The sequence below is a fragment of the Mastigoproctus giganteus genome, chromosome 6 (genome assembly GCF_048544385.1).
Source record: "Mastigoproctus giganteus isolate SK-2022 chromosome 6, ASM4854438v1, whole genome shotgun sequence".
Lineage (NCBI taxonomy): Eukaryota > Metazoa > Arthropoda > Arachnida > Uropygi > Thelyphonidae > Mastigoproctus > Mastigoproctus giganteus.
Genome location: NC_143580.1, coordinates 33,915,433 through 33,941,018, shown reverse-complemented (window position 1 = coordinate 33,941,018; position 25,586 = coordinate 33,915,433). Strand labels below are relative to the sequence as shown.

At 38.3% G+C, this 25,586-nt stretch overlaps 1 protein-coding gene across 1 annotated transcript in view; it reads left to right on the top strand.

Annotated features, from left to right (window-relative positions):
• The window catches only part of LOC150084146 (G1/S-specific cyclin-D2-like), a 133,805-nt gene that overhangs the window by 24,811 nt on the left and 83,408 nt on the right, over nt 1-25,586 (top strand). The window contains exon 3 of the mRNA XM_090375063.1: nt 16,832-16,988. Coding sequence (XP_090231189.1) covers nt 16,832-16,988 — 157 coding nt within the window. The remainder of the gene's footprint in view (nt 1-16,831; nt 16,989-25,586) is intronic.

Sequence of the window (25,586 nt, the reverse complement as noted above, 5' to 3'; positions counted from 1 at the left end):
CGTATTTCTGAAATATTTATACTCGATAGTTGAGAAACGTTGTCCTCCCAGTAGGACACGAAGTGTACAGTTTTAACTCCAATTCTAACAGCGCCCCACAGCCAAAGTCGCCAATAATCTGTTTTACAAACAAATAATCTTGAGTTTTCCTTGATCCTTTTAGTGGCTTCCTTATCCATTTAGAAAATGACTGATTTGACTCTTCTGGTTGACCAGAAGTTCTCTGTAAAGCAGTGGATCTAGCTTTATTAAATAAGCCTAACCTTATTAAATAAAGTTAATTTTAAGTAATTTAACCTTACTTAATAAGATTAGGCTACTTAAAATACGATAATTAGTAGTTTTTAATTTAGCATTTAAGAAAGATAATGTTAGTTTACTAAAAATGAATGAAAGAAAAAAAATGGAAAATTTCCACAAAGTTTGGTTTCCGAACGTGTCAGTAATTACAGCTTGATTAAAAACAGTTGTCAGTTACGATCAGTAGAAACTAATGAGAGAACGTCAACACAGTGCAATTGTCAATCTATCACCCTATCACATCGAAGGTACGGAGACTTTCTCCGTGATTCATTGATTCTGAGTGGGAAGGATTTGCCTTGAGGACATTCGCGCCTAATCACTCAGAAAATTACGACTTTTAAGGTTTTAGAAACGAACATTACACACACTGTAGAATGTTAATTTCTAAGCAGTTTGAAACAACCCTTCCTGGCTAGTTTTAATATTAAACAAATTATTCTAAGTCGTATCTCTGCAGCTTAGGTATAATGCGATAATTTTGTTTCATTAACGAATAATTACGTTTATATACGTTTCATTATTCATAAGTAACTTAAATAATAGAATAGTCCCAATTTTTTAAGTTAATTATGAATAATGAAACGTGATTTGGCATTCCTAATGAAATACAAATTGTTCTGTAACTGACTGGAGTTCGTCGGCTGCTAAAGGATAGCTATATGTTAAACGTGTGAAAAGTTGAAAAATACACTTCTTTTTTTTTATGAAAACAAGTATTCTGTTACAAAGTTTTCCTCCCCAACCCTCTTCTTAATTTATTGCGGTGTTTCTCACTTTTTTTATTCAATCCCCTCCCACTCCAAAAAATCAGACGATCCACCCAAAGCCGCGCCAACACTGTGTTCAAATGTGCGATGAAAAGGGGCGGCCGAAATGATGTAGAATCTAAGCATAATTTGAATAAAGAAATTCTTGTCATAACAAACTAACATAAAAATAACAGGCAGCCAAACACTTATCAAAGCGCTATTATTCTTGATAGTTGTTCTGTTAATGTAGTCTTTATTTGTTGACTCAGCATTTGTCGGTGTTTAACTCGAGCCGCTCAGCGAACGACTATGGATATCAATGTACGCATACTATGCGTTTCTTAAATTTCATTTATTTAGACATCCAATAAAAAGCTCAATACTTAACAAAACAAAAACATTTTTAAAATGATTAGAGAGTGAACCTGTAACTTTTTTGATTCGTCATTCGTATATTAGTAGTTGTTGAGAGCCCATTATACAGTATTACCTCGTTTAACGATAGGGATGCGTTCGATGAGACAATTGGATCAACTTTAGGGGAATTACTCGTTCGTACCTAGTCGTCACCAACTAAAAACTTTTGTCAGTTACGTTATAGCGAGTATCGTTTACAGAGGTAATGAACTGAAATTTAACATTTAATTGTTTTATTTTAAAGTGCAGTGTATTACATAAGAATATTAAAAAATAAATTTAATAAATATTATCAGCGTTAAGTTTATTATAAATTATCTATTTACTTAAATTAAATATTGACGTCAAATTATCCTGCAGCTGGTGAGTTTTCGTAACTGAAAAATGTATGTATATTATTAATTTATAATAGTAATATAAAATATTTTTTTATATTCAGCCATGCCTAAAGACAGCCAGACTTGCCGAAAAACAAAAAGATTTTCCGGTGCGCAATATTGTAAAAAAATAATTTTAAGTAAAAGAGGAAGAAAATAAAAAATCAGAAGGTGCTATTTAAAATACTTTCAAAGTCTCGAAGGACCGTCAACATCTTCAACGTGTCCAGTAACCGTAGCAGAAAGTAGTTCGCTTGATCAATTAAATAATTCATCTAACTACTTAACGATCTGATAGCGCATTTTTAGAGTTTTTAAATGAATCAAAACAGTTAGGACAAGTTTAATTTATTAAGAACACAGTGATGATTTCAATTTTTTATATGAAGGTCAGGCGCGTGGGTGCATAAGTACACGTGCCTTGAGTGACCGGGGTTCAAGACCATGACTGCTGAATACGGTGCTGTTTCTTGTATTCTGTCTATTCTGTGAAGTCCTCTGACCGTTTGGTCGTCTCGGAGTATAAATAGAAAATTTATTTATAATTTTAAAGCATATAACCGATCAAGAAATTCTAAAATGTTCTAAAGATTTGCAAAATATCGATGCCATTGACATGACCGACGAATTAAAGGTATTTAAAATATTTTTAAACCAGATTTGAGAGTAACAGAAGTATTTTTGAAAATAATTTATGCACCACTTTTCCAAACGTAGTAGTTGCTCTAAGAATACTTCTGGCATTGCCAGTGAGTGTAGCTATCGGGGAAAGATCATTTTCCAAATTAAAAATAATTAAAAATTATCTTCGTAGTACAATGTCCCAAGAAAGATTGGATAATTTAGCACTAGTCTCGACAAAACACGATTTTTATTTAGCTGAAAGTTTAGATATGCACGATGTGATAAAAAGATTTTCAGAACTGAAAGCCCGAAAAGTTCAATTTATTTTATAAGTTAAATATGTAATAACAGTTGAATTAAACTTTATACATGTAATTATGTTTAGTTATAAATAAAGATTATTATTATTATATATGTATGTATTTTTATAATAACTATTATTAATATCTGTTTTCAGGATTTTTTTTTTCAAAACTGAGTGATATTATTTAAAACATACATATCAAATTTCGATAAAATTTATTCCACAAAGCTGTCTTAATTTTATGTTACCTTTTCATGTTCAAATACGTGTAGCATGAATAAAGCGTGATAAGGAAATAAATAAAAAATGTCAATATAATTTATAAATTCTAATATCGATAAAATATTATTACAAAAAATGTTATTTAATTTTTGCGGGGGATATTACAGTGTTCCGGGCGGCATATTTTTCCTTTGAACACGGGAGACCAATATATACGGAGCGGCCCTGGATTCACCCCACCGTCACCTTCACCAGACTTTTGAAGTTCAATGGGTTAAGATTCTTTAATATTTTAGTCGTTTACATCCTCTGAGAATTTGCCACCGGTGTAGGGATTATTTGGTTTGGTTTTTTTCAGGATCATTAGCAACTAAGGCCATATTGCTCCGGGATATGCGGTGGTCATTCCCTGACCTTTCCGCATCCTACGTATTTGGTGTTGACGAGCTCGAACCCCGGTCTAATAAAGAAGCGTATGCTACGCACTGCTGTTCCTTCTCACCTGGCTACGGAGGCGCCCCGGTGGAGGGGGAAGTCCCATAAAAGAGCCACTGCTTTTAATAATAGAATGAGGATTTTTTTTTTTTCTCTTTCTTTCTTTTTAGTTCTATTTGAAGTAGCCCTTCCTGGCTAGTTTCAATGATAAACAAATTATTAAATTTGATATAGCATTTTTAATTTTTATTATTATTTATTTAATTTTTACATTTTTGAGTCCCGAGATTTATTTCTTTATTTATTTTTGGCCTAAAAGAGACATCAATGAGATGCTTCTAGGTAATGTGGTAGATTTAGTAAATAATTTTTGGATTGATCCTTTCAGTTTCTACAGACACCAGAGGGTACCGTTAGCTGGAAGAAATATTTGCGCTTGTTCAAATTTTAACTCTGTAATCTTTGGGCTCTATCTCTGAAACCTTTCTGGTACTGAGAAGTTGGACATGTGTTTTTTTCTTTTTCTTTGACGTTAAAAACGTTTTTACCGGCGTTATTCCAAAAAATTTGTAACGAAAGACCGTCATGCGAAAAGCGTTACGAAAATTTATTCCAGTTTAAGTTATCTTCAACTGGACCAATTTAAGGAAATTTTGCAAAGAACTTCATCTTAGCTCTATGCTAGAGGAAAAACTTTCACACCTCTGAAAATTGCCGTAGTTTCTCCAGGATAGTAGAAAATATGAACATGTGATCAAGGAAATTTTCTCAAGGTAATAAACGGGATATGTGCACGTATAGCATATCGTTGAAAAACTAAGGAATTTATAAACATAAATATTAAGGTTTTAAGATCCAAAAAAAAAAAAAAAAAAAAAACACACCTTTCGGAAACTGGAAATGCGTTAATTCGAAAACGCATCTGGTTTCAAGTCACCCCGTGTTTTCAGATTGAATTTAATTTTTTTCTTTACAACTAAACTCTGAAGCTGGAAAAGAGTTTGCACGTTTATGAAAACATTCTTCGACTTGGACATGTCATCAAATCTTTCGATAAATACTACACGTAATGGAACAACTATAGATGGTGTATTTAGTCGTGAACCTCTTCAATGTAAAAATTATATATATTGCTTTAGTCATCACAGACCATTTGCTGGTAAGATTCGCTTAAGATCTATTTGAAATTTCGGTATGATCAATGCAACACACTCTCTTGAATGTTTAATGTGCGCATATGTAATTTTAGCATACATTATAAATTTTTGGTTAATATTTTGTAAGAAATTTCACGATGTGTGTAGGTAATTTAAATGTCGGTTACCTATCTACGTTATTTCAATTTGCCATCGTGGAAACTTACTTTTTGGTAATTCTAGAACGTAGTATAATTTTGCTATAGATAATATGCACGTGTGTAAAATTTCCAACGTGTGTATAATTTAATATTTTTCCAGGACAACAGGTTACCCTTCTAGCAATCTGCTATTCAGAGGCTTATTTCAAATACGCGCAGTTGATCTCCTGATGAATTTCGGAACAAATTCTAAGTGATAAAGTATTATAAGTCTGTAATTTATTACGGGTAGTGGAATGAACGAAAATGATTAATAATAAAATCTAATTAAATTTATATAGAAAATGAATCTGAGTTAGTTACACAAAATGTTTGTAACCCAGATCCTGAAGTATATGAAGTAGGACAGAGGGGTGGGTGCAACTGTATCATTATTCAATATTTTACACTTCAAATGCGCTTACTGGAATCATTCTGAATAAAACTTGAGCAACTTTTATCCAGGACAGGGCGAGCTCTCGCTCGCCCATAGGCATGAGGACAGCCAGGCGATGGTGCTCCACACATTTGTGTTTCTGAGCAGATCGTAATGTGGGAGCAATTTCCCCACATGTATGACATAATTAGAGAACAGGTGCCAATTTATTATTATTCCCCCCCGTGTATTTGTTACGGTATGGGTGATGCGCAGCGTAGTATCACAATAAAAACACAATGCAAGTATGTTATGTTCCGCTATGAGAGATTAGGCAATAGAAGTGTCGATAAGAATTCATTCCGAAATCCAGTGATTACATGATCGAATGGTTACCGGATTTCGGAGTTTGTATTGCAGTTATTCATTTATTTTAAGTTAATTTATTTTCTGAAAGTTTTCGGTTGCCCAAATTTGGCATCACGAAATCAGGAGCAACCCCAATGGCAAACGATAATCACCTTTTAGCGCATGATTCCCAACTGTACTGTCCTGATACTCAATGCTGTTCTGCTTGTCTTTGACACAGTATCACACTAAAGCTTCAAATTCGTTTTAAACACAGTTTTTAAATTTGTATTTTATAATTTATTAGAACTATCTACTTCTTTTCATGAAATGGAATGATCCATTCCATCACATGTGATATGCAGCAAGTTGGAAATACGTAAGAATGCTCTATGTGCAAAGCAGTGCAAGAATGCGCAAGTTTAAAGCGCAAGTCCGATGGCAACTATTATGCCATGTTCGAAGTCCTAAATGGTAGTCGGTGCCGGTACGAATATCTCAGAAACTGCAACCCTGCTGTGGTTTTTACTTAGGACTGTGTCTCGGGTGTATCCCGACTGGTCCAGTAACCAAATAACATTCACTCCGTGACAATGCAAAAATTTCACAACGTCACTTGGTTTGAAAGGGCTAGATTCGAGTCCCATTGACGACTGGAGGAATTTCTAAAACCCTCTTCAATCGAGGATTTAATTAGCCGACCACAGACGGAATTTTTCCCCGTGAGTTTTTCCAGGTTTTTCAAACCGCGCCACATGCAATTGGCTCGTGGACAGACACAATACACACACACACACATATATATGGACATGGGTTACGCCCGGAGACCGTTAAAATAGTAAATAATAATCAGTGCCCGATTAAGGTACGAGCCAGAAGGGCCCTTGCCAAGACGCCATTTTTTTAAAGAGCGCTAAATTTTATAAATCATGAAAAAAAAATTATATATATACATATATATCCTTAGTAAAGGGGCGCCGAAAAATCTTTCTACTCCGGGCGCGGAAATACCATGGTCCGGGTCTGATAATAATAAATAACATCCAGCCAATGGTGAACCTGTGGTCGGAAACAGTTCACTGATGCCAAAGTCCAACGGAGGCTGGCAAGACGTGTAGGGTAACAAAGTCTAAAGTCAGTCAAATAACAACATAGTACAAGTGGTACCCAAGGAGGCATTTCAGAATGGCCCTCGTGATTAACATAGTTGGTAGAATCTCCGTCCTTCCCCACACCGGATAAAAAAAAGACCCAAGTTTGAATCCCGTCGATGACGTGCGGAAGTTCTATGGCCTTTTCACAACGTGGTTAAATTATTCGATCTCAGGCGAGCGTAGCATGGTTTTCCCCTTCTGGAAACTCGAATTTTTCGTCCAGCAAAACAATCACAGAATACACCCATAATATATACTGCGCGAAATGGCCTAAATCGTCGCTGATGCGCCTGAAACCCTACAAAAAATATTTCAGAACTCCCAGCTGTAGGATAAGGTACTGTGACCGAACCGGATTTCATGCCTGTCAAGAAAATGTGAAGGGACGATTACGTTGGGCGCAGGACATCGACACTACACAGTGAAGGATTGGAGCAACGTTGCCTAGTCTGACGAATCCTGGTTCCTCCTGTTTCACTCCAGCGGAGAAATATATGATGGGCATATTGGATGAGTGCTGTTTTTATCTATTTCTTCCAGTTATCTGTCCAACTCTTCTTTAAGTATTCTTTAAGTATTCTCCATCCACTTAATGGTGTTTCCTGAAGTTGCTTATCGGGAAGACCCCAAAGCCCAAATATTCCTAGGAATGCAGCAAGAGACACAATCATAACAGAAAAGAAAAGTCGAAATGATGAATCATAGCTGCCATTAGTGCAATCTTAATTTGCACTAATGTCAGGAGAACCAGAATATAGCGAAAACAGCATGCGTCCATGGATTCATCCTGGCAGGTGTCAACAATGCAGGCTGGTGCTGGAGGTGGTGTAATTGTGTGGGAAGTGTGTTTCGTGGGGCACACTGATTTCCTTGATACCAGAGGAGCAACATTTTGTTACTCCATATTACTGAAATTGTTTCCGACCAAGAGCATCCTTTCATGGCTGCAGTATATCCAACTGCAAACAGGCTTTTCTAACAGGATAATGCACCATGTCACAAGGCCAGAGTTGTACAGAACTCACTCACCCACTCTCCTATCTAGGAATATTAGAGTGAGGCCGTGCCCTTCCCATTTACCTTAACTGGGAAGCCACAGCAAACGTTGTTGGATCACGTTACCTCTTAATCCAATTGAGTACTTATACAGTAGAATGAAGTGGAATGAGCTCTTCGGAGTAGGGATCCACAATCATCCTATTTGCAGAAAGTGTGGGAAGCAATTTGGTTAGCACAGTGGTTTTCAACCAGGGTGCCGCAACAGCATTCCAGGGGTACCACGTAATTTGGGTTTAAGTTACTTAAACTTTTTTTTTTTATTTATATATTTATTTCATTATAAAAAGGTACGTCCTTATCTTACCTATGTGAGTTAGGATTTTCTGTGCTTACCACTATAAAAACTAAAAAGAGGAAAAGACTACAAACGATTGAAGAAGAAATGAAAGTATATCTCTCCAATATTCCACCTAATATCAAAAATATCTGCGAATCACGCCAGGCACAAATATCTCATTGAAAAGTTACGCAAACCAAGTGTTTAAAATCCACTGTACGGTATCTTTTTTAATTTTGTGGTGATCTATAATATAGAGGTACTAAAATAATTTTAGTACCTCTATATAAAGAATAAAATTATTCTACAAGTATATATAATTTTTATTATGAATTGTAATTTTTTTTATAATTATAATAACTATCATATAACTTTTTTTAATATTAGATACATATATACAGAGAGAGAATCGGATACAACAGGCAGAAAATTGAGTAGGGGTGCCACAAAATAAATTACTTAAAGGTGCCATTATTAAAAAAAAAGGTCGAAAACCACTGGGTTAGTATGTACCAGCATCCCTGTGGCAGTTTTCTCGTTGAGTCCATGCCACGATGAATTCCGCCTTTTCACAGGGCTGAAGGCGACCTACTCGTTATTAGGCAGGCGTATCTAATAAAGTGGCCATTTAGTGTATGTTAGACGTCGTGGATAAAACTGCGGGAGGTTGATAATGATGCCAGTGCTTGGGGTATTTTTCAGGTCATTCGGAGAATTTCCCCTTAGTCCGTCACAAAAAAAAAGCTTAAGGCTTGGTTTAAAAGAAGGGGGAAAACATCATCCGCCTCCCTAAGGTACAATTTGTCTGCCGCTTTCGTTCACATTTTAGGGTATATATAATTTTATCAGATATTTGCATGATAAAACTTGCATTGCCTTCTTCAGTCGAGGCTGTCTGTAATAAGCCATTTTCAGGCGTGGAAGAGAGAGAGAGAGAGAGAGAGAGAGTTATTCCGGGTTTTGCAGCCCGCACAACATACAAATCGGCTTGTGAACAAACACACTGTTGTACAAAGGGTACTAGGAAAGTTTTGCAATATGACGCAACAATGAATCACAGGAAGCTGCTTGTTGCTGCATGTTGAGACATGTTCATACGTGCATAGTAGCCGCCGCTCCAAGTCGATGGGCTCAGTTATTCATTAGTAGTGAGAGTGTAAAGTGCTTGTGATGGCATCGTGGTCACGAAATGAGATAAGGACAGTTTTGCGGTATAATTTCGTGCGTGGTTTAACCATAGACCAGTGCTTAGAAGAAATGACTCTTGCACTAGATGATGATTGTCCACATCGTACAACGATATTCAGGTGGTATAGAGAATTCCAAAGGGGAAATTTCACTCTGGAGGATTCTGAGAGGCCGGGAAGGCCACGAACGTCAGTTACGGAGGAAAACGTTACTGCTGTGAGGAAAATGCTTGACGAAAACAGGCGAGTGACCTACCAACAGATAGAGGATACTTTGGGCCTAAATGCACCAGCAATTCGTTCGATTCTGCAAGATCATTTGCACGTGAAGAAACTTTGTTCTCTCTGGGTGCCGCATCAACTGACTGAAGAGCAGATGACACGACGTGTGACTTGGTGCCGGGAGATGTTAAAAAAGTTTGATAAGGGACAATCTCGGTATGTGAACAACATCGTGACAGGTGACGAGACTTGGCTGTACTATTACGATCTGCCGACCAAGGCTCAAAACAAAGTTTGGGTCTTTGATGATGACGACACACCCGTAATTGTCAGAAAATCCCGATCTGTAAAGAAGAAAATGATAGCTGTATTTTTCAAATCGAGTGGAATTGTGGAACGTGTCGTTTTGGACACGCAGAAGACAGTCACAGCTAAGTGGTATACTGAACAATGCCTGCCTAAAGTCATTGGATCTATGAAGAACCTGCGGCCAAAGTCAAGAACGGACACCTGGTACCTCCATCACGATAATGCTGCAGCTCACCGCGCCAAAGCCTGCACCGAATATTTGACCACGACAGGACTGAAACTTCTCAAGCACCCTCACCACAGTCGAGACCTTGCTCCCTGCGACTTTGCACTGTTCCCGCATGTGAAAATGAAGCTAAAGGGAGGCGGTTTTCCAGTGATGAGGACCTTCTACGGGCTTGGGACAACGAGTGTGCTTTACTCCCTAGTGAAACTTGGCTGAACTGGTTTAAAGATTGGTTTCGGAGGATGGAGAGGTGTATTGAATGTAGAGGAAATTACTTTGTAAAAATTAAATAAACAAAGCTGTATTGCAAAACTTTCCTAGTACCCTTTGTATATAGAACTCAGAATGAGCACTGGAACATCGTTCCGTTCGTCAAACATTTCGGTAACGTCATGTATATGTGCTGCTCTTTAACTGCCTTCTCCGCGTATTATCCTGACGAGCGTTCCGTTCGTAAAATTTTCCATTTCGAAAAATTTGTAAACGCATAATGCACATATGGATATGGGCGAAAAGCTCTTGGGATTAAATATTAATTTGATTTTTTTTAATGCACTGCGCGTGGCAGAGTTACATTATATCATTTCTGATTTGCCACGAACAGGGCCGTGCGAATGGGCGGTGCATTGGATGCGCGGAACCAGGGACCCTGGTCTAGGGGGCCCAATATAGGGAGCCATCAAAGTCTCAACATAAATAAACGAGGCCCCTTAACGTTACCCTTTTGCATCCGGGTTTCCAAGTCCCTTTGCACGGTCCTGGCCACGACGATCCTTGACTTGTATACTGTTTCGCATTTTGTGTCATACACAGATATGTCAACAAAACAAGACTTCAGTCGATGAAAGTAATAAAATGGCCTACCCTCTTGAAGTCTCAAACCCATATGGGTGTGCGCGTTGCACGAAATTCTCGGAAGATGTCGAACAGTACCAGAGTGCAAGTACGTGTACGAAAGAAAAAAAAAAAAAAACAGTTACCATCAGCTTCCAATTAGAATATTAGAGAGCATTACAGCACAAAACCCACAAGATTAATACCAGAAGAGGCAACTTATTCCAGTTTTCGACAATCCGCTACCCACAGATGAAGTTCACCTGTGGGCAGCATCGTCTTCTACTTCTTGATTGCCATTCTACTCAGCCCTTTCATTGCTTTATAGGCCTCAATCAGATCTCCCCTTAGATGTCAATCTTTTCAGACCACACCTTCTAAGCTATTCACTATATATGCATCGATTTGCCCTCATCACCAATCTGGCCACCCTTCTTTGAACCCCTTTCCAGAAGTTGTCTTTTTTCAGGGGCGGTTTCCCCACCTGAATATAATATTTCAAGTGTGATCTAACCATCCCCTTGTACAGAGGGATAATGACGAACTTCTCCTTACTAGTAAAAGTTCTATAAATTATGGACTGGATACCCTGTACCTTCCTGATCATCTGTGCAAATCTTACAATTACCAGCATTAAACTTTAATTACATTTTTCGGACCATGTATGCAACCGATCCAAGAAGTCTTTTTGAAGCATCACGGTCTAGCCCAAATTGGTAACCACCCTTCCCAATTTCCCAAAATCATCAGCAAACAAATATAAACATAAATAAATATGAAAATTATAAATAGGAGGAAACCAAACACCGAATATTTATGACAACCCACTGTCTCCTATCTTTTAGCCAACCTGCGATCGAGTGTAGGATTTCATCAGCTGCTCCAACTTGTTCCAGTTTATATGCGGAACAGTATCAAAAGCCTTATTAAAATCTAAGTACGTAATGTCAAAATCATTACCTGCGTCCTATTGTTTAATTACGACATCATAGTAATTTACTTGATTGACCTTCCCTTAACGAACTAATGCTCGGAACTATTCAAGATACCACTTTTGTCCAGATTGGCTTGAATCACATCCTTAACAACAGATTCATTCCTACTACAAAAGTTAAAACTCACTAGCCTATAGCTGCTCACTTCCTCTTTAACAACACCACCTTTTATAGTTTGGAGAGGCATTAGCACTTCTCCAGTCCAAGGGGAATCTCTCCGTGGTCTAACGACACTCATCAATATTGTGCCGAATTCTCGTTTTTCTCTCAACAGCAAAATGGAAGCTATTTTACTAGCTAGCAATTGTACTGCTTTTGAATAACGTAGTTCTAGTGATTGTTCATGTATTTAAATTTTTAAATTTAAATTCATGAACAATCCGCATGAACAAAGAAATTTACGTTAGACGAGGGATGGAGAGCGAGAAGAAACTTAATTGCACTCGAATTTCTTGAGCTTGCAATTTTCAAAAATAAATATGAAGGAGATATGAAGGAGGGTTATTTCAAAGAACAGATGAGAGCATGAATAAAGATGAAGAAAAGAGGATTCGGTAAATTCGGAGCTGAACGAAGAATAGTTGATTGCCAGTATAACATATGTTTTTAATCGGTTTGAAGTCGGAAGCGGAATTACAAATACCTGTTACTCAACGATTGGCGATTGTTAGCCGTGGGGTAGGAGCACTTCTATAGTTTTACAGTTAAATAAATTTTCTGTTTATACTCCGGGACGACCAAATGATCAGAGGAGTTCACAAGATAGACAGAATACAAGAAACAGCATTCAGCAGTCACGGGCTTGAACCCCGGTCACTCAAGGCACGTGTACTTATGCACCAGCGCGCCTGACCAATAGGCTTGGTTTTAAGAACAACTGGAGAAATGATCTTGAAACTTATGTCGGTATAAATAAATAAATTTTCTGTTTATACTCCGGGACGACCACACGGTCAGAGGAGTTTACAATATAGAGAGAACACATAAACAATACCGTATTTAGCAGTCACGGGCTTGAACACGGGTTCCTCAAGACACGTGTATTACGCACCCTTTAGCTTGACCACTCGGCTACGGCGGCCGGTCTGGTATAATGATTATTTAAGATTCTTCTGATTACTTCTGTCATATGAAAGGAAGCATTGGATAGAATATGCAGGAGCAGGGGAAAAAATAGGAAGCTAATTAGTTTAATCTTGTTTTTAGGTGTCGTTAATATAGGTAAAATGCAGCAAGTAAGAATGAACAGAAGATGCGGCTAATCCTTTACGCAAGAAACCAAGCATCATGTTTTAACTGCGATTTTTCTAAATTGGTTGTGGGTCTGATGATAATTCATTTTCAACTTTTTGCATGGTCAAATCCATATGATGCTTCAAAATACTAATTCTTCTAAATAGCTTATATAAACAAAAAGTAATTCATTTTCAGCTTTGTGTGCTGTGGTAGTAACACAATGGAAGCTGGAATTTTATTTAATAAGGCAGTTGTGATGGAGCCCAATTCCATTTCACATAGTTTCTGTAAAACAGGGATTAAGAGTAATTTAAGGTTATTCTTGCTCATAATCCTGATCTCTCCCTATTTATTATTCATAATTACTATGAATAGCTACTCAGATTGTAAAATGTCTTCCGTCCCCCGTGCTCATCGAATGTGAGCCCTGATCTCTGATTCCACATCGAATGTGGAATCAGAGATGTTGATTTCATGCCATGATATTGATTATAGTGACATATATGGAGAAAATGTTTACATTAGGGCTCTTAAAGCCAGCAGTCCATCCAGTATAAAATTCCGCATTTCTAATAAATGACCGCAAACAGAGATGTTTATTCAAGCAATATTAAAACGATAATTGTTTTAACGCTTTTAAATTTAATTTTGGACATCTTTTGAAAGTGAGTCTTAAATGGGCTCACATTCGATGAGCACGGGACGGAAGACATTTTACAATCTGAGTAGCTATTCATAGTAATTATGAATAATAAATAGGGAGAGATCAGGATTATGAGCAAGAATTGGACCAGGACTAAATATGTCCCCCCCCCCCCAATTTTGAATAGGGACTGAATTTGTCTGCTTCACACTAAATAGGAATATTACTGATAAATTCCAATTTCATAAAACTGACATTGTTATGTACACGTACTAAGCTTGGCTCATGGAATTAGAGGATGCATAAATAGCCTCTCAATTTTACTCATTTTAGGGAGCGTTTAAAGCAGAATACCCCAGGGATTCACATCTGGTGAATATGGGCTTGGCACTCCCAGGGTCCTGAGCTGGATATCATCATTCTTCTCTTTCTTGGTGATTCCCTTCTACTTCTGATTCTTGTTTTCTCTTTCTCAAGGTAATTCAATTTTTTTTTTAAGCTGGTGCAGCATAGTCTCAGGCTTCCTTGCATCATATGCTAATAATAATAATTATAGCGCTTCTTTGGTGGTTTTTGTAAGTTACAAATGCAACTATGAATATTTGTAGACATGCAGCGCCATCTATTAAAAAGTAATGATACTATAGAAAAGAAATAAAATTGCCATGTAGTGGGGGAGAAGATTCAAATTTGGAAATGACGTAACACTATTCATCTACTGCACGTGTATAAGCTTATTTATGTCTTAGCTTCGTGTGTATCCAACAAAGCATTTGTGTATTTAAAAATCTTTAAAGATACCTTTTATCTTCATTTTATGATTACAGTACTTTATTGGATACTCTGCTTAATTCTTAATTACAGTAACTTAATGGATAGCTGTTTCGAATAAATCCGTCGTTATATGTTTAGCGTATGACTGCGAAATGCAATGACTACTGCCCAAGTTTAGAAGTCTTACGACCTTCTGGAATGACGCTTGAAGCGCAATCAAATGGCCTTCCAAAATACTTCGTAGGCGTTTAAAAGGCGCCGTCTGGAACGACGATGAGGCATTCTTGTTGACAAGCAAGTCACGTGGGTTTGAACGAAGAGATGCAAGCAGAAGTTACATAAAGGGCCTGGTTAACACATCTTTTCTAGTCTCTAAATCAGAAGTCGAAATAGAAAATTAGATGAAATAGAACACTAATTAATAAAATATCTTATTTTTAATAATCATGTATGTACATGACATTACCAATGCGTATGAAATCGGAATGCCATTCATGTTTCGCTCTCTGAAAGATATCTCATTTTCTACACTTTAAGAGACATTATATTGTAATTTGACAAAACACTTACAGATTTTGATCGCAAACAGAGAGAAACTCAGATTTGGGATCAAAAATGTGTGCTACTTAACAAATTATAGTACTACAATAGTCAAAACCAGTGCTGGCGTAAACAAACACTTCACTATTTGTATTAGCATGGGAATTACAGTATAAGGTGACAATTTTTTAAAATCTTTTCTGTTCATACTTTCTGGGGGGGGGGGGATTTAAAAATTCTATTACACTGTGCAACAGAATTTTTCTAGAATCTTCAAAATTAACCGATGTTTATATATTATTATGCTGAATCGAAAGATTTCGAAAGTTACGATCTATCGCCATCAGGTTTTTGACCTACGCATTTACACATGCGAAATATTAACTTAAAAGTAAATATAATAAAATACCTATACTGAGTGCCATCAATAACAAAGGCCACGGGTTGGCGGATGTGACGATTTACCAGTAATTGCACTTATTCTTGGAATACAGGAAGGCCTTAACTAAATACCGTTGCTTTCTTTGCCTTTGCGATAATTATAATACGGAAAACCTACAAAGCTAAAATTTTGACTAAAATTTTTATACCTATTATTGGTATAAACTCACGAGCCTGAGCATCGATGCGCGTTACTGTATTGAATCTTCGTATGAAGGAATTTGTTCTGGTCAAAGACAATCTGACATACATCCTTAGCCGATTCGCAAAAGGCGTTGTTTCTTCCTTTGCACATGAAGCTGGGATTATTCCAAAAACTACAAAATTTTGAGCTGCTGAATGCCTCCAAAAATTAACATTTTGGTAAATTTTGCATTTAAATTTACTCTCTGAAAATTTCGGTGCTGTTAGTGACGAACAGGGCGAAACGTTTCACAGGATATATATATATATATATAAGGCGAAATCGCTTGCTTTCATTTAGGCAAGATTTTTATTTATTTATTTTAAAATGTATTGCTTATACGCTGTTCACTCTTACTTTAATCCTGACGCACGCAAGGGCGCCTCCGTAGCCAGGTCGGAAGGAGCCGCAGTACATAGCACACGCTTCTTGATTAGACCGGGGTTCGAGCCCGTCACCACCAAATACGGAGGATGCGGAAAGGTCAGGGAATGACCACCGCATATCCTGGCGCAATATGGCCTTAGTTGCTAATGCTCCTAAAAACCAAATAACAAACAAACAGACGCACGCAAATATACGTCGCCGAGTAAAGCTTTCAACTTGTCGGTTATTGAAGTAACACCGCGCTTTTTTAGCAAGTGACCAATTAGAGCTTTACTGGATGACAAGTGTATTTGTTTTATTTGCAAGGTTAAAAGAGCGAATAGAGTATTAATTTAGTGTTATTACAGTAATCAGTTACAAAATAATAATTAGTAAACATTAGTAACGTAAACATACATTCTCCTTATAGCGCAGCTGCGTAATAACTTGTTACTAACAAGGCATGTTCTGTTTTGGACTCCAGAAGATTCGGTCACATTCCATATACGTATTTAATTTGAGGAAGGTGATAGTTGTACGGAAATTCGCTTTTAGCCACAGCGTAGTTGATTGAACAAACTTCCATCTGACGTTTCGAAGTGGATAGTTTGAATAAATTTAAAGAGTACAAATTAGATAAATTATTATAGGGGATGGATAAGTGATGTGGGAATTTATTTTATTTATTTATTTTCCTTACATAACTTGGCAATAATAATAATAATAATACATTAAATATTTTCCATTTTTTTCAATTTTATTTTGATAGATGACAATTTTCATCTGTCAAAATAAAAAGCTGTTCGATACCACCAATTTTAAAATTAACTAAGCAATTCATTGTTAGAAGTGAAAAATTTTCTTTTTAAACCGAATTCAATATTGTCTTTCAGGACTGGGAGCTCCTTGTGCTCAGCCGACTAAAGTGGGATGTGGCAGCCATTACGGCCCACGATTTTGTTGAGCAGATTCTCCGACGTCTACCTCTGATCCAGGATAACCTCACAGTAAAACGACACACACATACATTCATAGACCTCTGCGCATTAGGTAAGTATAATTATGGAACTGAGATTACAAAATCTTGTAACTAGTAATTTGAGTAACATGTAGAAATTAATCCTAATGCCAGGGAAACTACAAATTCTAGTCACTCAAGAGATATTTGCAAACGGGTTCCTTCTGTCGCTCCCCTACCACCACACTGTAATGGAAAATCCGGCTGTATGGTAGACATTTCCGATTTTTGACTAAAGGGATATTTAGGGTCGAATTAGTACTGATATGATCTTGATAAAAAATCACAAACCGCGTTTAACTTATATGTAGCAGTTTCATATGTTAGCGATTACAAGTTTCCGAATTCTAACCAACGGCATATGAGGGTGAATTAGTTATTCATCACACCCTTAAAAAAATAAAAACAATAAAATAAAATTAAATTGTTAACTTTGTTCTCAGGCTCAAAAATGGCTTCAAATAGATTTTTCCTCAATAATTCATATGCACAGAAAATGGCTGGAAAACCATTTGTTAAATTAGAAGTACATCCAACTTATCTAACTTTTTGTGTGCTCTTTTTTGTTTTCAGGTATCTTCATTTTCTTATTCTTTGGCCAGGTAAGCAGAAGCTGAGGGTAGTGAACAGCCTCTGAGAGGGCTGTTTACCACTCTAATATCCCATTAGCAGAATATCAGCAACTGATTCAAGTTGTAGTTTTATATCGTTCGTGTCATATAGCCTATTAAATTCTGGTGGTTTAGTGTGTTATACGCTAACACAAATAAAGAAATTATTTGGAAATAACAGTATAAAAAAACATTATTTAATAATGTACATAAAGTTCATTTTGAGCATCTAATGCAACAATTCAAAATGGTAAATATGGATATAATTAATCAAATCAGCTTATTGTACTACTGTATACAAAGTAAACTTGAACCACCACATTACATCACATGTAAACAAGGATATTTTTTCACCAAATGTGTTTTATAATAATATTCATCTAAGCAGAATCCTAAGTTCCACTATAACTCTCCCTCTATATTAACTGTTCTAAATAATCGAAAATCTTTAAACAGTAAAATGATACTCGCTTGGGGTTTGTTAAATAAGATGAGCCGGCTGGCTCTAACGGTTAAGAACCCAAGGTGGAAATTATTTAAGTTCTCTTCACTGGTACCTTATCTCATTCCAAATAAAAAAATAAAAAAAAACACATTAAAATATGAATTGTTATTAATCTGTGCCAGCGTTTCGAAGTCTGAGACCATTGGATGATTTATTTACCATTTCCTTTTCGATCACTGGATCGAAAAGAGAATCCTAAACACCATAATTTGCACTACTTTGCGGACAGACAAGTACTTGCACTCAGTTATTCCATGAAGATCAACCATAAGATTTAGTAGAAACACTACTGGATACAGCAAGCATTAAATGCAGCAGCAAACAATTGGATGTAATTTTATTTATTTTTTTGATGTTGCATCAAGCATTTCAAGTAGTTCGGTTTTATTCAATACAGTACTACTATTTGATAACATCACTGTCCCGTCACTGACACAAGTTTCACATAACAGGAATTATCTTAACTATTGTAATCAACATGCTCCAGAAAAGACAAGTTACAGTAATTATTGTATATAGAAAAACAATCTCATGTAACCAGAGGAGTCCACATAGGGGAACTCTTGTGGCAAGCAGGAATCCGCAAAGGGGATTTTGGGACATTTGCCTCCTTGCAACTGCAATGGGGCAAATGCTCAAAATTGAAAGGAATTTATCTAAGGAAATAACTTAAAATTACCTCATATTACCCAAGTAATACAATATGGAAACCTAAAAACTAATGCTAGGTTGCAACCAAATGTAAAGAAACTGTGCAAACTGGGTTGCACTGACGCCGAGTTGCAACCAAATGTAAAGAAACTGTGCAAACAGTGTTCATAAAGAAAAAGAAGATAAATCAAATTACAATTTTTGTTAATGCTGCCATAGAACAAAACCTTCTCTCGCTCGCATGTCGACCTAGGACTCAAATTAGATGGACTAAATTTCAAACCTCATTTTGAAATTTAGAAAGAAAATGTATGCAGCACTCTGGATAAAGGAGAGAGAACTCACTGTCCTCAGAAATCCTAGAATGATGCTCGGTTTGTTGTTTTTTTTTTTTTTTTTTTTTTTAGGAGCATTAGCAACTAAGGCCATATTGCTCCGGGATGTGCGGTGGTCATTCCCTGACATTTCCGCATCCTCCATATTTGGTGGTGACGGGCTCGAACCCCGGTCTAATCAAGAAGCGTGTGCTATGCACTGCTGCTCCTTCCCACCTGGCTACGGAGGCACTAGGAATGATGTAATATGTTGTTAAAGGTGTTACTCCAATTCAGCTTTACAAATCACTTATCTGGTTATCGGCCTCAGAGTAGCATCAGGGCCTTCCTAGGCATTAAATATTGGCTCCTGAGATATAGAAAAACAATCTCGTGTAACCAGAGGAGTCCACAGAAGGGGACGCCTTGGGGCAAGCTGGAATACAAACCTCCACTCTTGAGATGCGATACTATATGCAAACCTATATCACAACTTGGTTGCAAATAGTTCAACAAGAAACATTTTAACTTTGGCTCAGTTATCAATACGCTCAATGTAGCTGAGTGGTCAAAGCAAGGCTGCAGTGATGCACATGCATTTGAGTGGACTGCAGTTCAAGCTACAGTGACTGTCAAATACAGTTAGAGATTGCATTCATTATCAAAATTATTAATAGTAAACTCAACCTAGTACTCGTGTCAGGGACATCTGAATAAACAAGAACATTTATTCAGATAGACCAAATGCACCTGAAGTGGAAAGGGATAACTCAACATCAGGTGATGTAACGAACGATAAATGGTAAAGAACCAAAACTGAAGTGTAGCATGACACAGTTAGACAGGCTGGAGAGATTATTCCCTGGCAAATACTGTTCAGTTTTTTAATAACCTAAACATCGTTACAGAGATCTTTGTACAAACAAAATATACACGAAAGAAATTTTTGGGGGATGTGTATCAGAAGATTCAGATGTGAACTCTGAAGCAAGAAAATGGTTATCAATCAATTTTCTTTCAGATGAGTGAAGAAGAATATTAAATTGTTCATTTTAACTTAACGTTTGAAATTCTTTAGCTAAATTTAATTTTATGTTGTATGCACCTTCTTATAATTTTGTATATTTTGTAAATGAAAAGTCTGTAAATTTTGAAGCATAAGTATGTAACTAAACCAATGAGCCAAAACATTATGACCACCTACCTAATATGATATTGATCCTCCACATGCAGCCAAAACAGCTAGTACCCGGCGAGGCATGGACGCTATAAGATTTCTAAATGTTTTGTGGTATCTGGTACAGCAGATCCTTTAACTCCTGTAAGGTCTGTAGTTGAGACACTACAGATCAGAGTTGCTGTTTCAACACAAACCACAGATGCTCGATGGGACTGATGCCTGTGGAATTTGGAGGCAAGGGCAATACCTGGAAGTCTTCCTCATGTTCCACGAACAGTCTCTAACAATCTGGACAGTATGGCATGGGGCATTATCCTGCTGAAAGACAGCACCACCAGAGAGGCAGACCGTTGGCATGAAATGAAAGGATGTACCTGGTCAGCAATGATGTTTAGTTAGGTAGTAGACGTCAGAGTGTCTTGCACATGGATGACTGGACCCAGGGTATCCCAGCAGAATATCACTCAAAGCATGACACCGCCACCACCAGCTTGTTTTCGTCACAAGGTGCATCCAGGTGCCACCACTTCCCAGGTAAACGACGCACACGTACCCAGCTGTCCACATGGTGCAACAGGAAACATCATGCATCGGACCAGACAACCTTCTTCCAATCACTCAAGGTTCAGTTTCGATGCTCGTGTGCCCACTGTAGGCGCTGTCACCAGTGAATTTTGGTTAGCATGGGCACTCGGAACAGCCTGTGGCTACGCAGCCCCATTTTCAGCAGGGTTCAATGTACTGTGTGTTTTGACACATTACTCCTGTCACCAGCATTCCAATTACCAGTGATCTGCGCCACAGTCGCCCTTCTGATGAGCCACGGTCATCCAACACCTCACCGGCAGTTCGTGGGTTTTCCCTCCTTGGACCACTTTCAGTAGGTACTGGAGTTGACTGATGTTATTTTTGTGACAAACTTCTAAGGCAAAGCTGAATTATGGACATTCATAAATTTCAGCTTGACCACGTTGTTACACCATACGTTGAAGAAATATGGCCGCCGAACCAGTGTGGACATGTGTCGCAACGCTCCGTAAAAGTTCTGTTTAAATATGTGGTTAAACCATAGTTTAAGTTTTAAATTGTGGTCTCCTTCAAAGATGCTGTTTAGAGGATCCCCCTGGTAAGAAATTTTGAACATTCTATTGGGAATTTAGCAGATTAGTAGCGTTAGTATCTATATCCTTTGTTTGCCAGACTGCACTGGTCACCATGTGGCTGGCAGCAAGTCTATAGAAAGGCGCCGATATACCTGGTGGCCACGCTAGTATGCTGCAATTGACTGGGAAGGGTGTGCCCCCCCCACCAGTGTAAACCCGAGCTGGAAGACTGTTCCAACAAACTGTGCCTTCAATTGTGTAAAATGATCTTAAAAACATGTATTTAGTGACCCCCTCCACCATAGACTCTACATGGTTTTTGGTTTCAAATTGTAAAGTATTTAACTTATCCAAATATAAGGGTTGCTGATGCCTCCATCTCCCTGAAATACCTCCCAGAAGAATGGAGCAGAAATCTGCTCCATTCTTCTGGGAACATTTCTTAATTTGGCTGTTTCCCCCCCCCACATCTGTGTCAGTGGGGGATAGCCCAAATCTGCTGCCGGCTGTAACTCAGCTACTATTATAGCTATGGACTTGTGCCAACTTCCATTCATCATCATCTTGGCAGTCCTTCCTAACTGCTGACCCGATACCCGCTAATCTGAAGTTTCTCCGATTATCCGGAAAACCTGAGAACTATAGAAGGAAAAATGGAAAAAATACCTGCAGATGCCAAAATGGGACCGGGAATCGACCCAGCCAGTGTGGACTTGCAGGAAAGCCCTGACAAAGTGAGGGCCACCCCAGCACCGAAACGCAAGAACAAGAAGAAGACGCATAGCCAGGCAGAGCAGCAAGATCCTGCAATCCCACAGATAGACCTGGCAGGTGATAGTAAAAAACAGGACAAACATGTCCTAGACCCTAACATCCCTGAGGGCCCTGTTCTCCAACAAATACTTGTGTTCCGAACAGCACTCGAAACACTTTAAAGAACAAACAAATAGAATAACAACAGTGCTTCGAGCCGACATAGTCACCATATGGAACAAACTAGAGGCCACTTCTTGACACTCAATCAAAGTATGAAATTACAAACGCCAAACTGGAAGCCTATCAGGAAGGAAGGGCGAAAGAAATGCCACAGCACGTCCCGTCCTACTCCAATGCGCTGAGGACCAAAACACAAGAACCGCAAGTGTTAACTGCAGAAAACATACCCAAATGAAAGACTCTCCTACCAACACCACATTTGGTCATCCTCCGACAAACCTCCACAGAGAAACATCCCATAAGCGAAGAGGTAAAAAACACTGTCATTACAAACCTCGCAGGCAATCTAATGACAACTAAAATCAAGTCGGTCTGCAAAACGCGTAATATAGGTGTGATAATTGAGACACAGACAGTAGATGATGCTAAAAAGATAATTACAAATCCAAAGATTCAAACCCTTGCCTGGAAGCAGCGCCACCAAAAAGAAGAGGACCGAGCATCGTAATCTACGACACTGATAAAGATCTGACCCCAGAAATGTTGCAGGATTAACTCTATACAAGAAACCTCCAGCGAGATCACCCAGAAGCCTAATTACACCAAAACATCAAACGAGATCCAGATCAGGCAAGGTCACAAATTGGGTCGTGGAACTATCGCCAGCAGCTTGGAAAACCATCAGCCAGCATAACAGAGTATTTATAAACTGGGGAAGCCACTGTTACAGGGAGCATATGTCTGTACCCAAATGCTTTAGATGTGGCCACTTTGGGCACATTACACATACCTGTGCCCCAAACCCAGCCTACATGTGGCATTGCGCTGAACGAGGCCATGAATTTAAACCATGCCCAAAAAAGGACAAACCACTTACATGTGCAAACTGCAAGTCACAAAAGCTGCAGGCGGATCACTCCATCAGGGACAATAAGTGCCCTATATACCAAAAAGCAAGGAGTACATACCAATTGAGATTCGATTATGGGTACACATCTTAGACCATATAATAACAACAGGGTACTATTTGCACAATTAAACGTCTAGAGGTCCAAGGCGGTTGCTGTGCAGCTGACCAGGACAGCAAACAAGGAAAACCTGGATATCCTGCTCATCCAGGAACCATATACGCACAGTAAGGTCAGGGGATATCCCCTGAAGTATAAAATCGTGCAAACTGATGGTGAAACGCCGTGGGCGGCCATTCTAATCAGAAATCCAGGGAATTTGGTGAATTTTATACAGTATCACTTTACTGTCGGCCAGGAGAAGATATCCTCCCAGCCATAACTTACCTGCAAAATATTCTGGAGGAATTCCCAAGCACTAAAATCGGAGTGGGCGCCGATACAAACTGCCGTTTGCCGGCATGGTTAAGTGAAACACTGGAGCGACGTGGCACGGTAAATGGACAACATCTGGAGGAGTATCTGGCAAACAGTTGCTATATGATCCTTAACAAACCAAACAACCTACCAACATTTTCAAATACGATGTGGGAGGCCATGATTAATGTTACTTTGGCTACCAGATCTCTAGCCGACCACATTGCATTCTGGACTGTCAGAGAAGACTGGACCTCATCTGATCACCGAACAATTACCCTTCAACTAAACCGGAAACTAAATAGACAAACGGTACATAGACAAATGCAACACAGATACACCGTTGAGAAGGCAGACTGACCTCTCTTCCAGGAGTCATTACGTACAGCTGCTCAAGCACTTGGCACAGAAGGACTAGACCCAGATAGGCACCAAGCTAAAATTGTCAAGCTTATCACAGATGCAGCAAACAATTCCATAAAGCGGAAAAAAACCTACTCCGGGAGCTGTTCCCTGGTGGTCCCCAGAATTACAACAATTCAGACGTGTGGTAAACACCTGCCAAAAATATTTTCAAAGTGCCAGGCGTAGCTGGCCTGCAGTAGAGGAGGAAGCACTACGACAACAGTACTGAACGGCCAGGAATCAATATACAGCAAAGATCCGTGAATGAAAATAATGCTCCTGGGAGCACCCAGTATCCACAGTTGGAAACGACAACCCCTGAGGAGTGACCAGTCTACAGAGTGACCACAAATAAACTCCCCAGAGGCAAACTCATCCCCATAACTGGCAGGAATCCATCAATAATATCCTAGATGCCATGTTTCAGAAACACCTGGATCCAACCACCCCAGAACAAACACACAAACAAACATCGCTCTGCCTAAGAAATAGTACCTACACAACAATCAAAGAGGAGGAGCCCTTTACTAGGATCGAACTGGACATTGCAGCCGCCAAACTAAGAAACAGGAAATCACCAGGCGCAGACTTACTAGAGCCGGAAATCGTAAAAAAGGCAGTTGAGACTATCCCAGAAAAAATACTAAATTTATTTAACCAGTGCCTAAAAGAAGGCTATTTCCCACACACCTGGAAAACGGCAAAGCTTCGGCTCATCCTCAAAAATCCAACAAAGCAGCAGGACCTCCTGTGGTCCTACAGACCCATAGCCTTACTGAGCAAACTGATGGAACACCTTCTATGAAATCGGATAGAAACTCACTACTCCAGTGGTTTTCAACCTTTTTTTAATAACGACACCCCTAAGTAATTTTTATTTGGCAGCACCCCTACTCAATTTTCCGTCTGTTAGATCTGATTCTGTGTGTGTGTGTGTGTGTGTGTGTGTGTGTGTGTGTGTGTGTGTGTGTGTGTGTGTGTGTGTGTGTGTGTGTGTATACATAATATTAAAAAATATATGTTATATGATATTTATTATAATAATATAATTATAAAAATTACATTTCATAATACAAATTATATATATATACACAGTATATAATTTTATTCTTTATATAGAGGTACTAAATAAACAAACATCAATTATAGATCACCACAAAATTAAAAAGATACTGTACACCTTTTTATAATGAAATAAACATATAAATTAAAAAAATAATAATAAGTTTAAGTAACTTAAATCCAAATTATGTGGCACCCCTGGAATGTTGTTGCAGCACCCCAGTTGAAAACCACTGCACTACTCAAATGCAGGCCTTCAATCCTGAAATCAGTTCGGGTTCAGAAAAGGACACTCCACCATAGATGCATTGGAAAATATTGTTAATGCTGCAACCCCAACCAACCGAAAGTACTTCCTCGTCATCGCAATAGATTTTGCTGGGGCGTTTGACACTCTCTGGTGGCCAAGTGTCCTCGGCAGGCTCTGGGAGGCTAACCTGCCAGCAAATCTATACAAATGCATCAGTACATACCTCTCAAACAGATCAGTCACAGTCACTACTCCATATTGCTCCGTATCATGGCTGATGCACAGAGG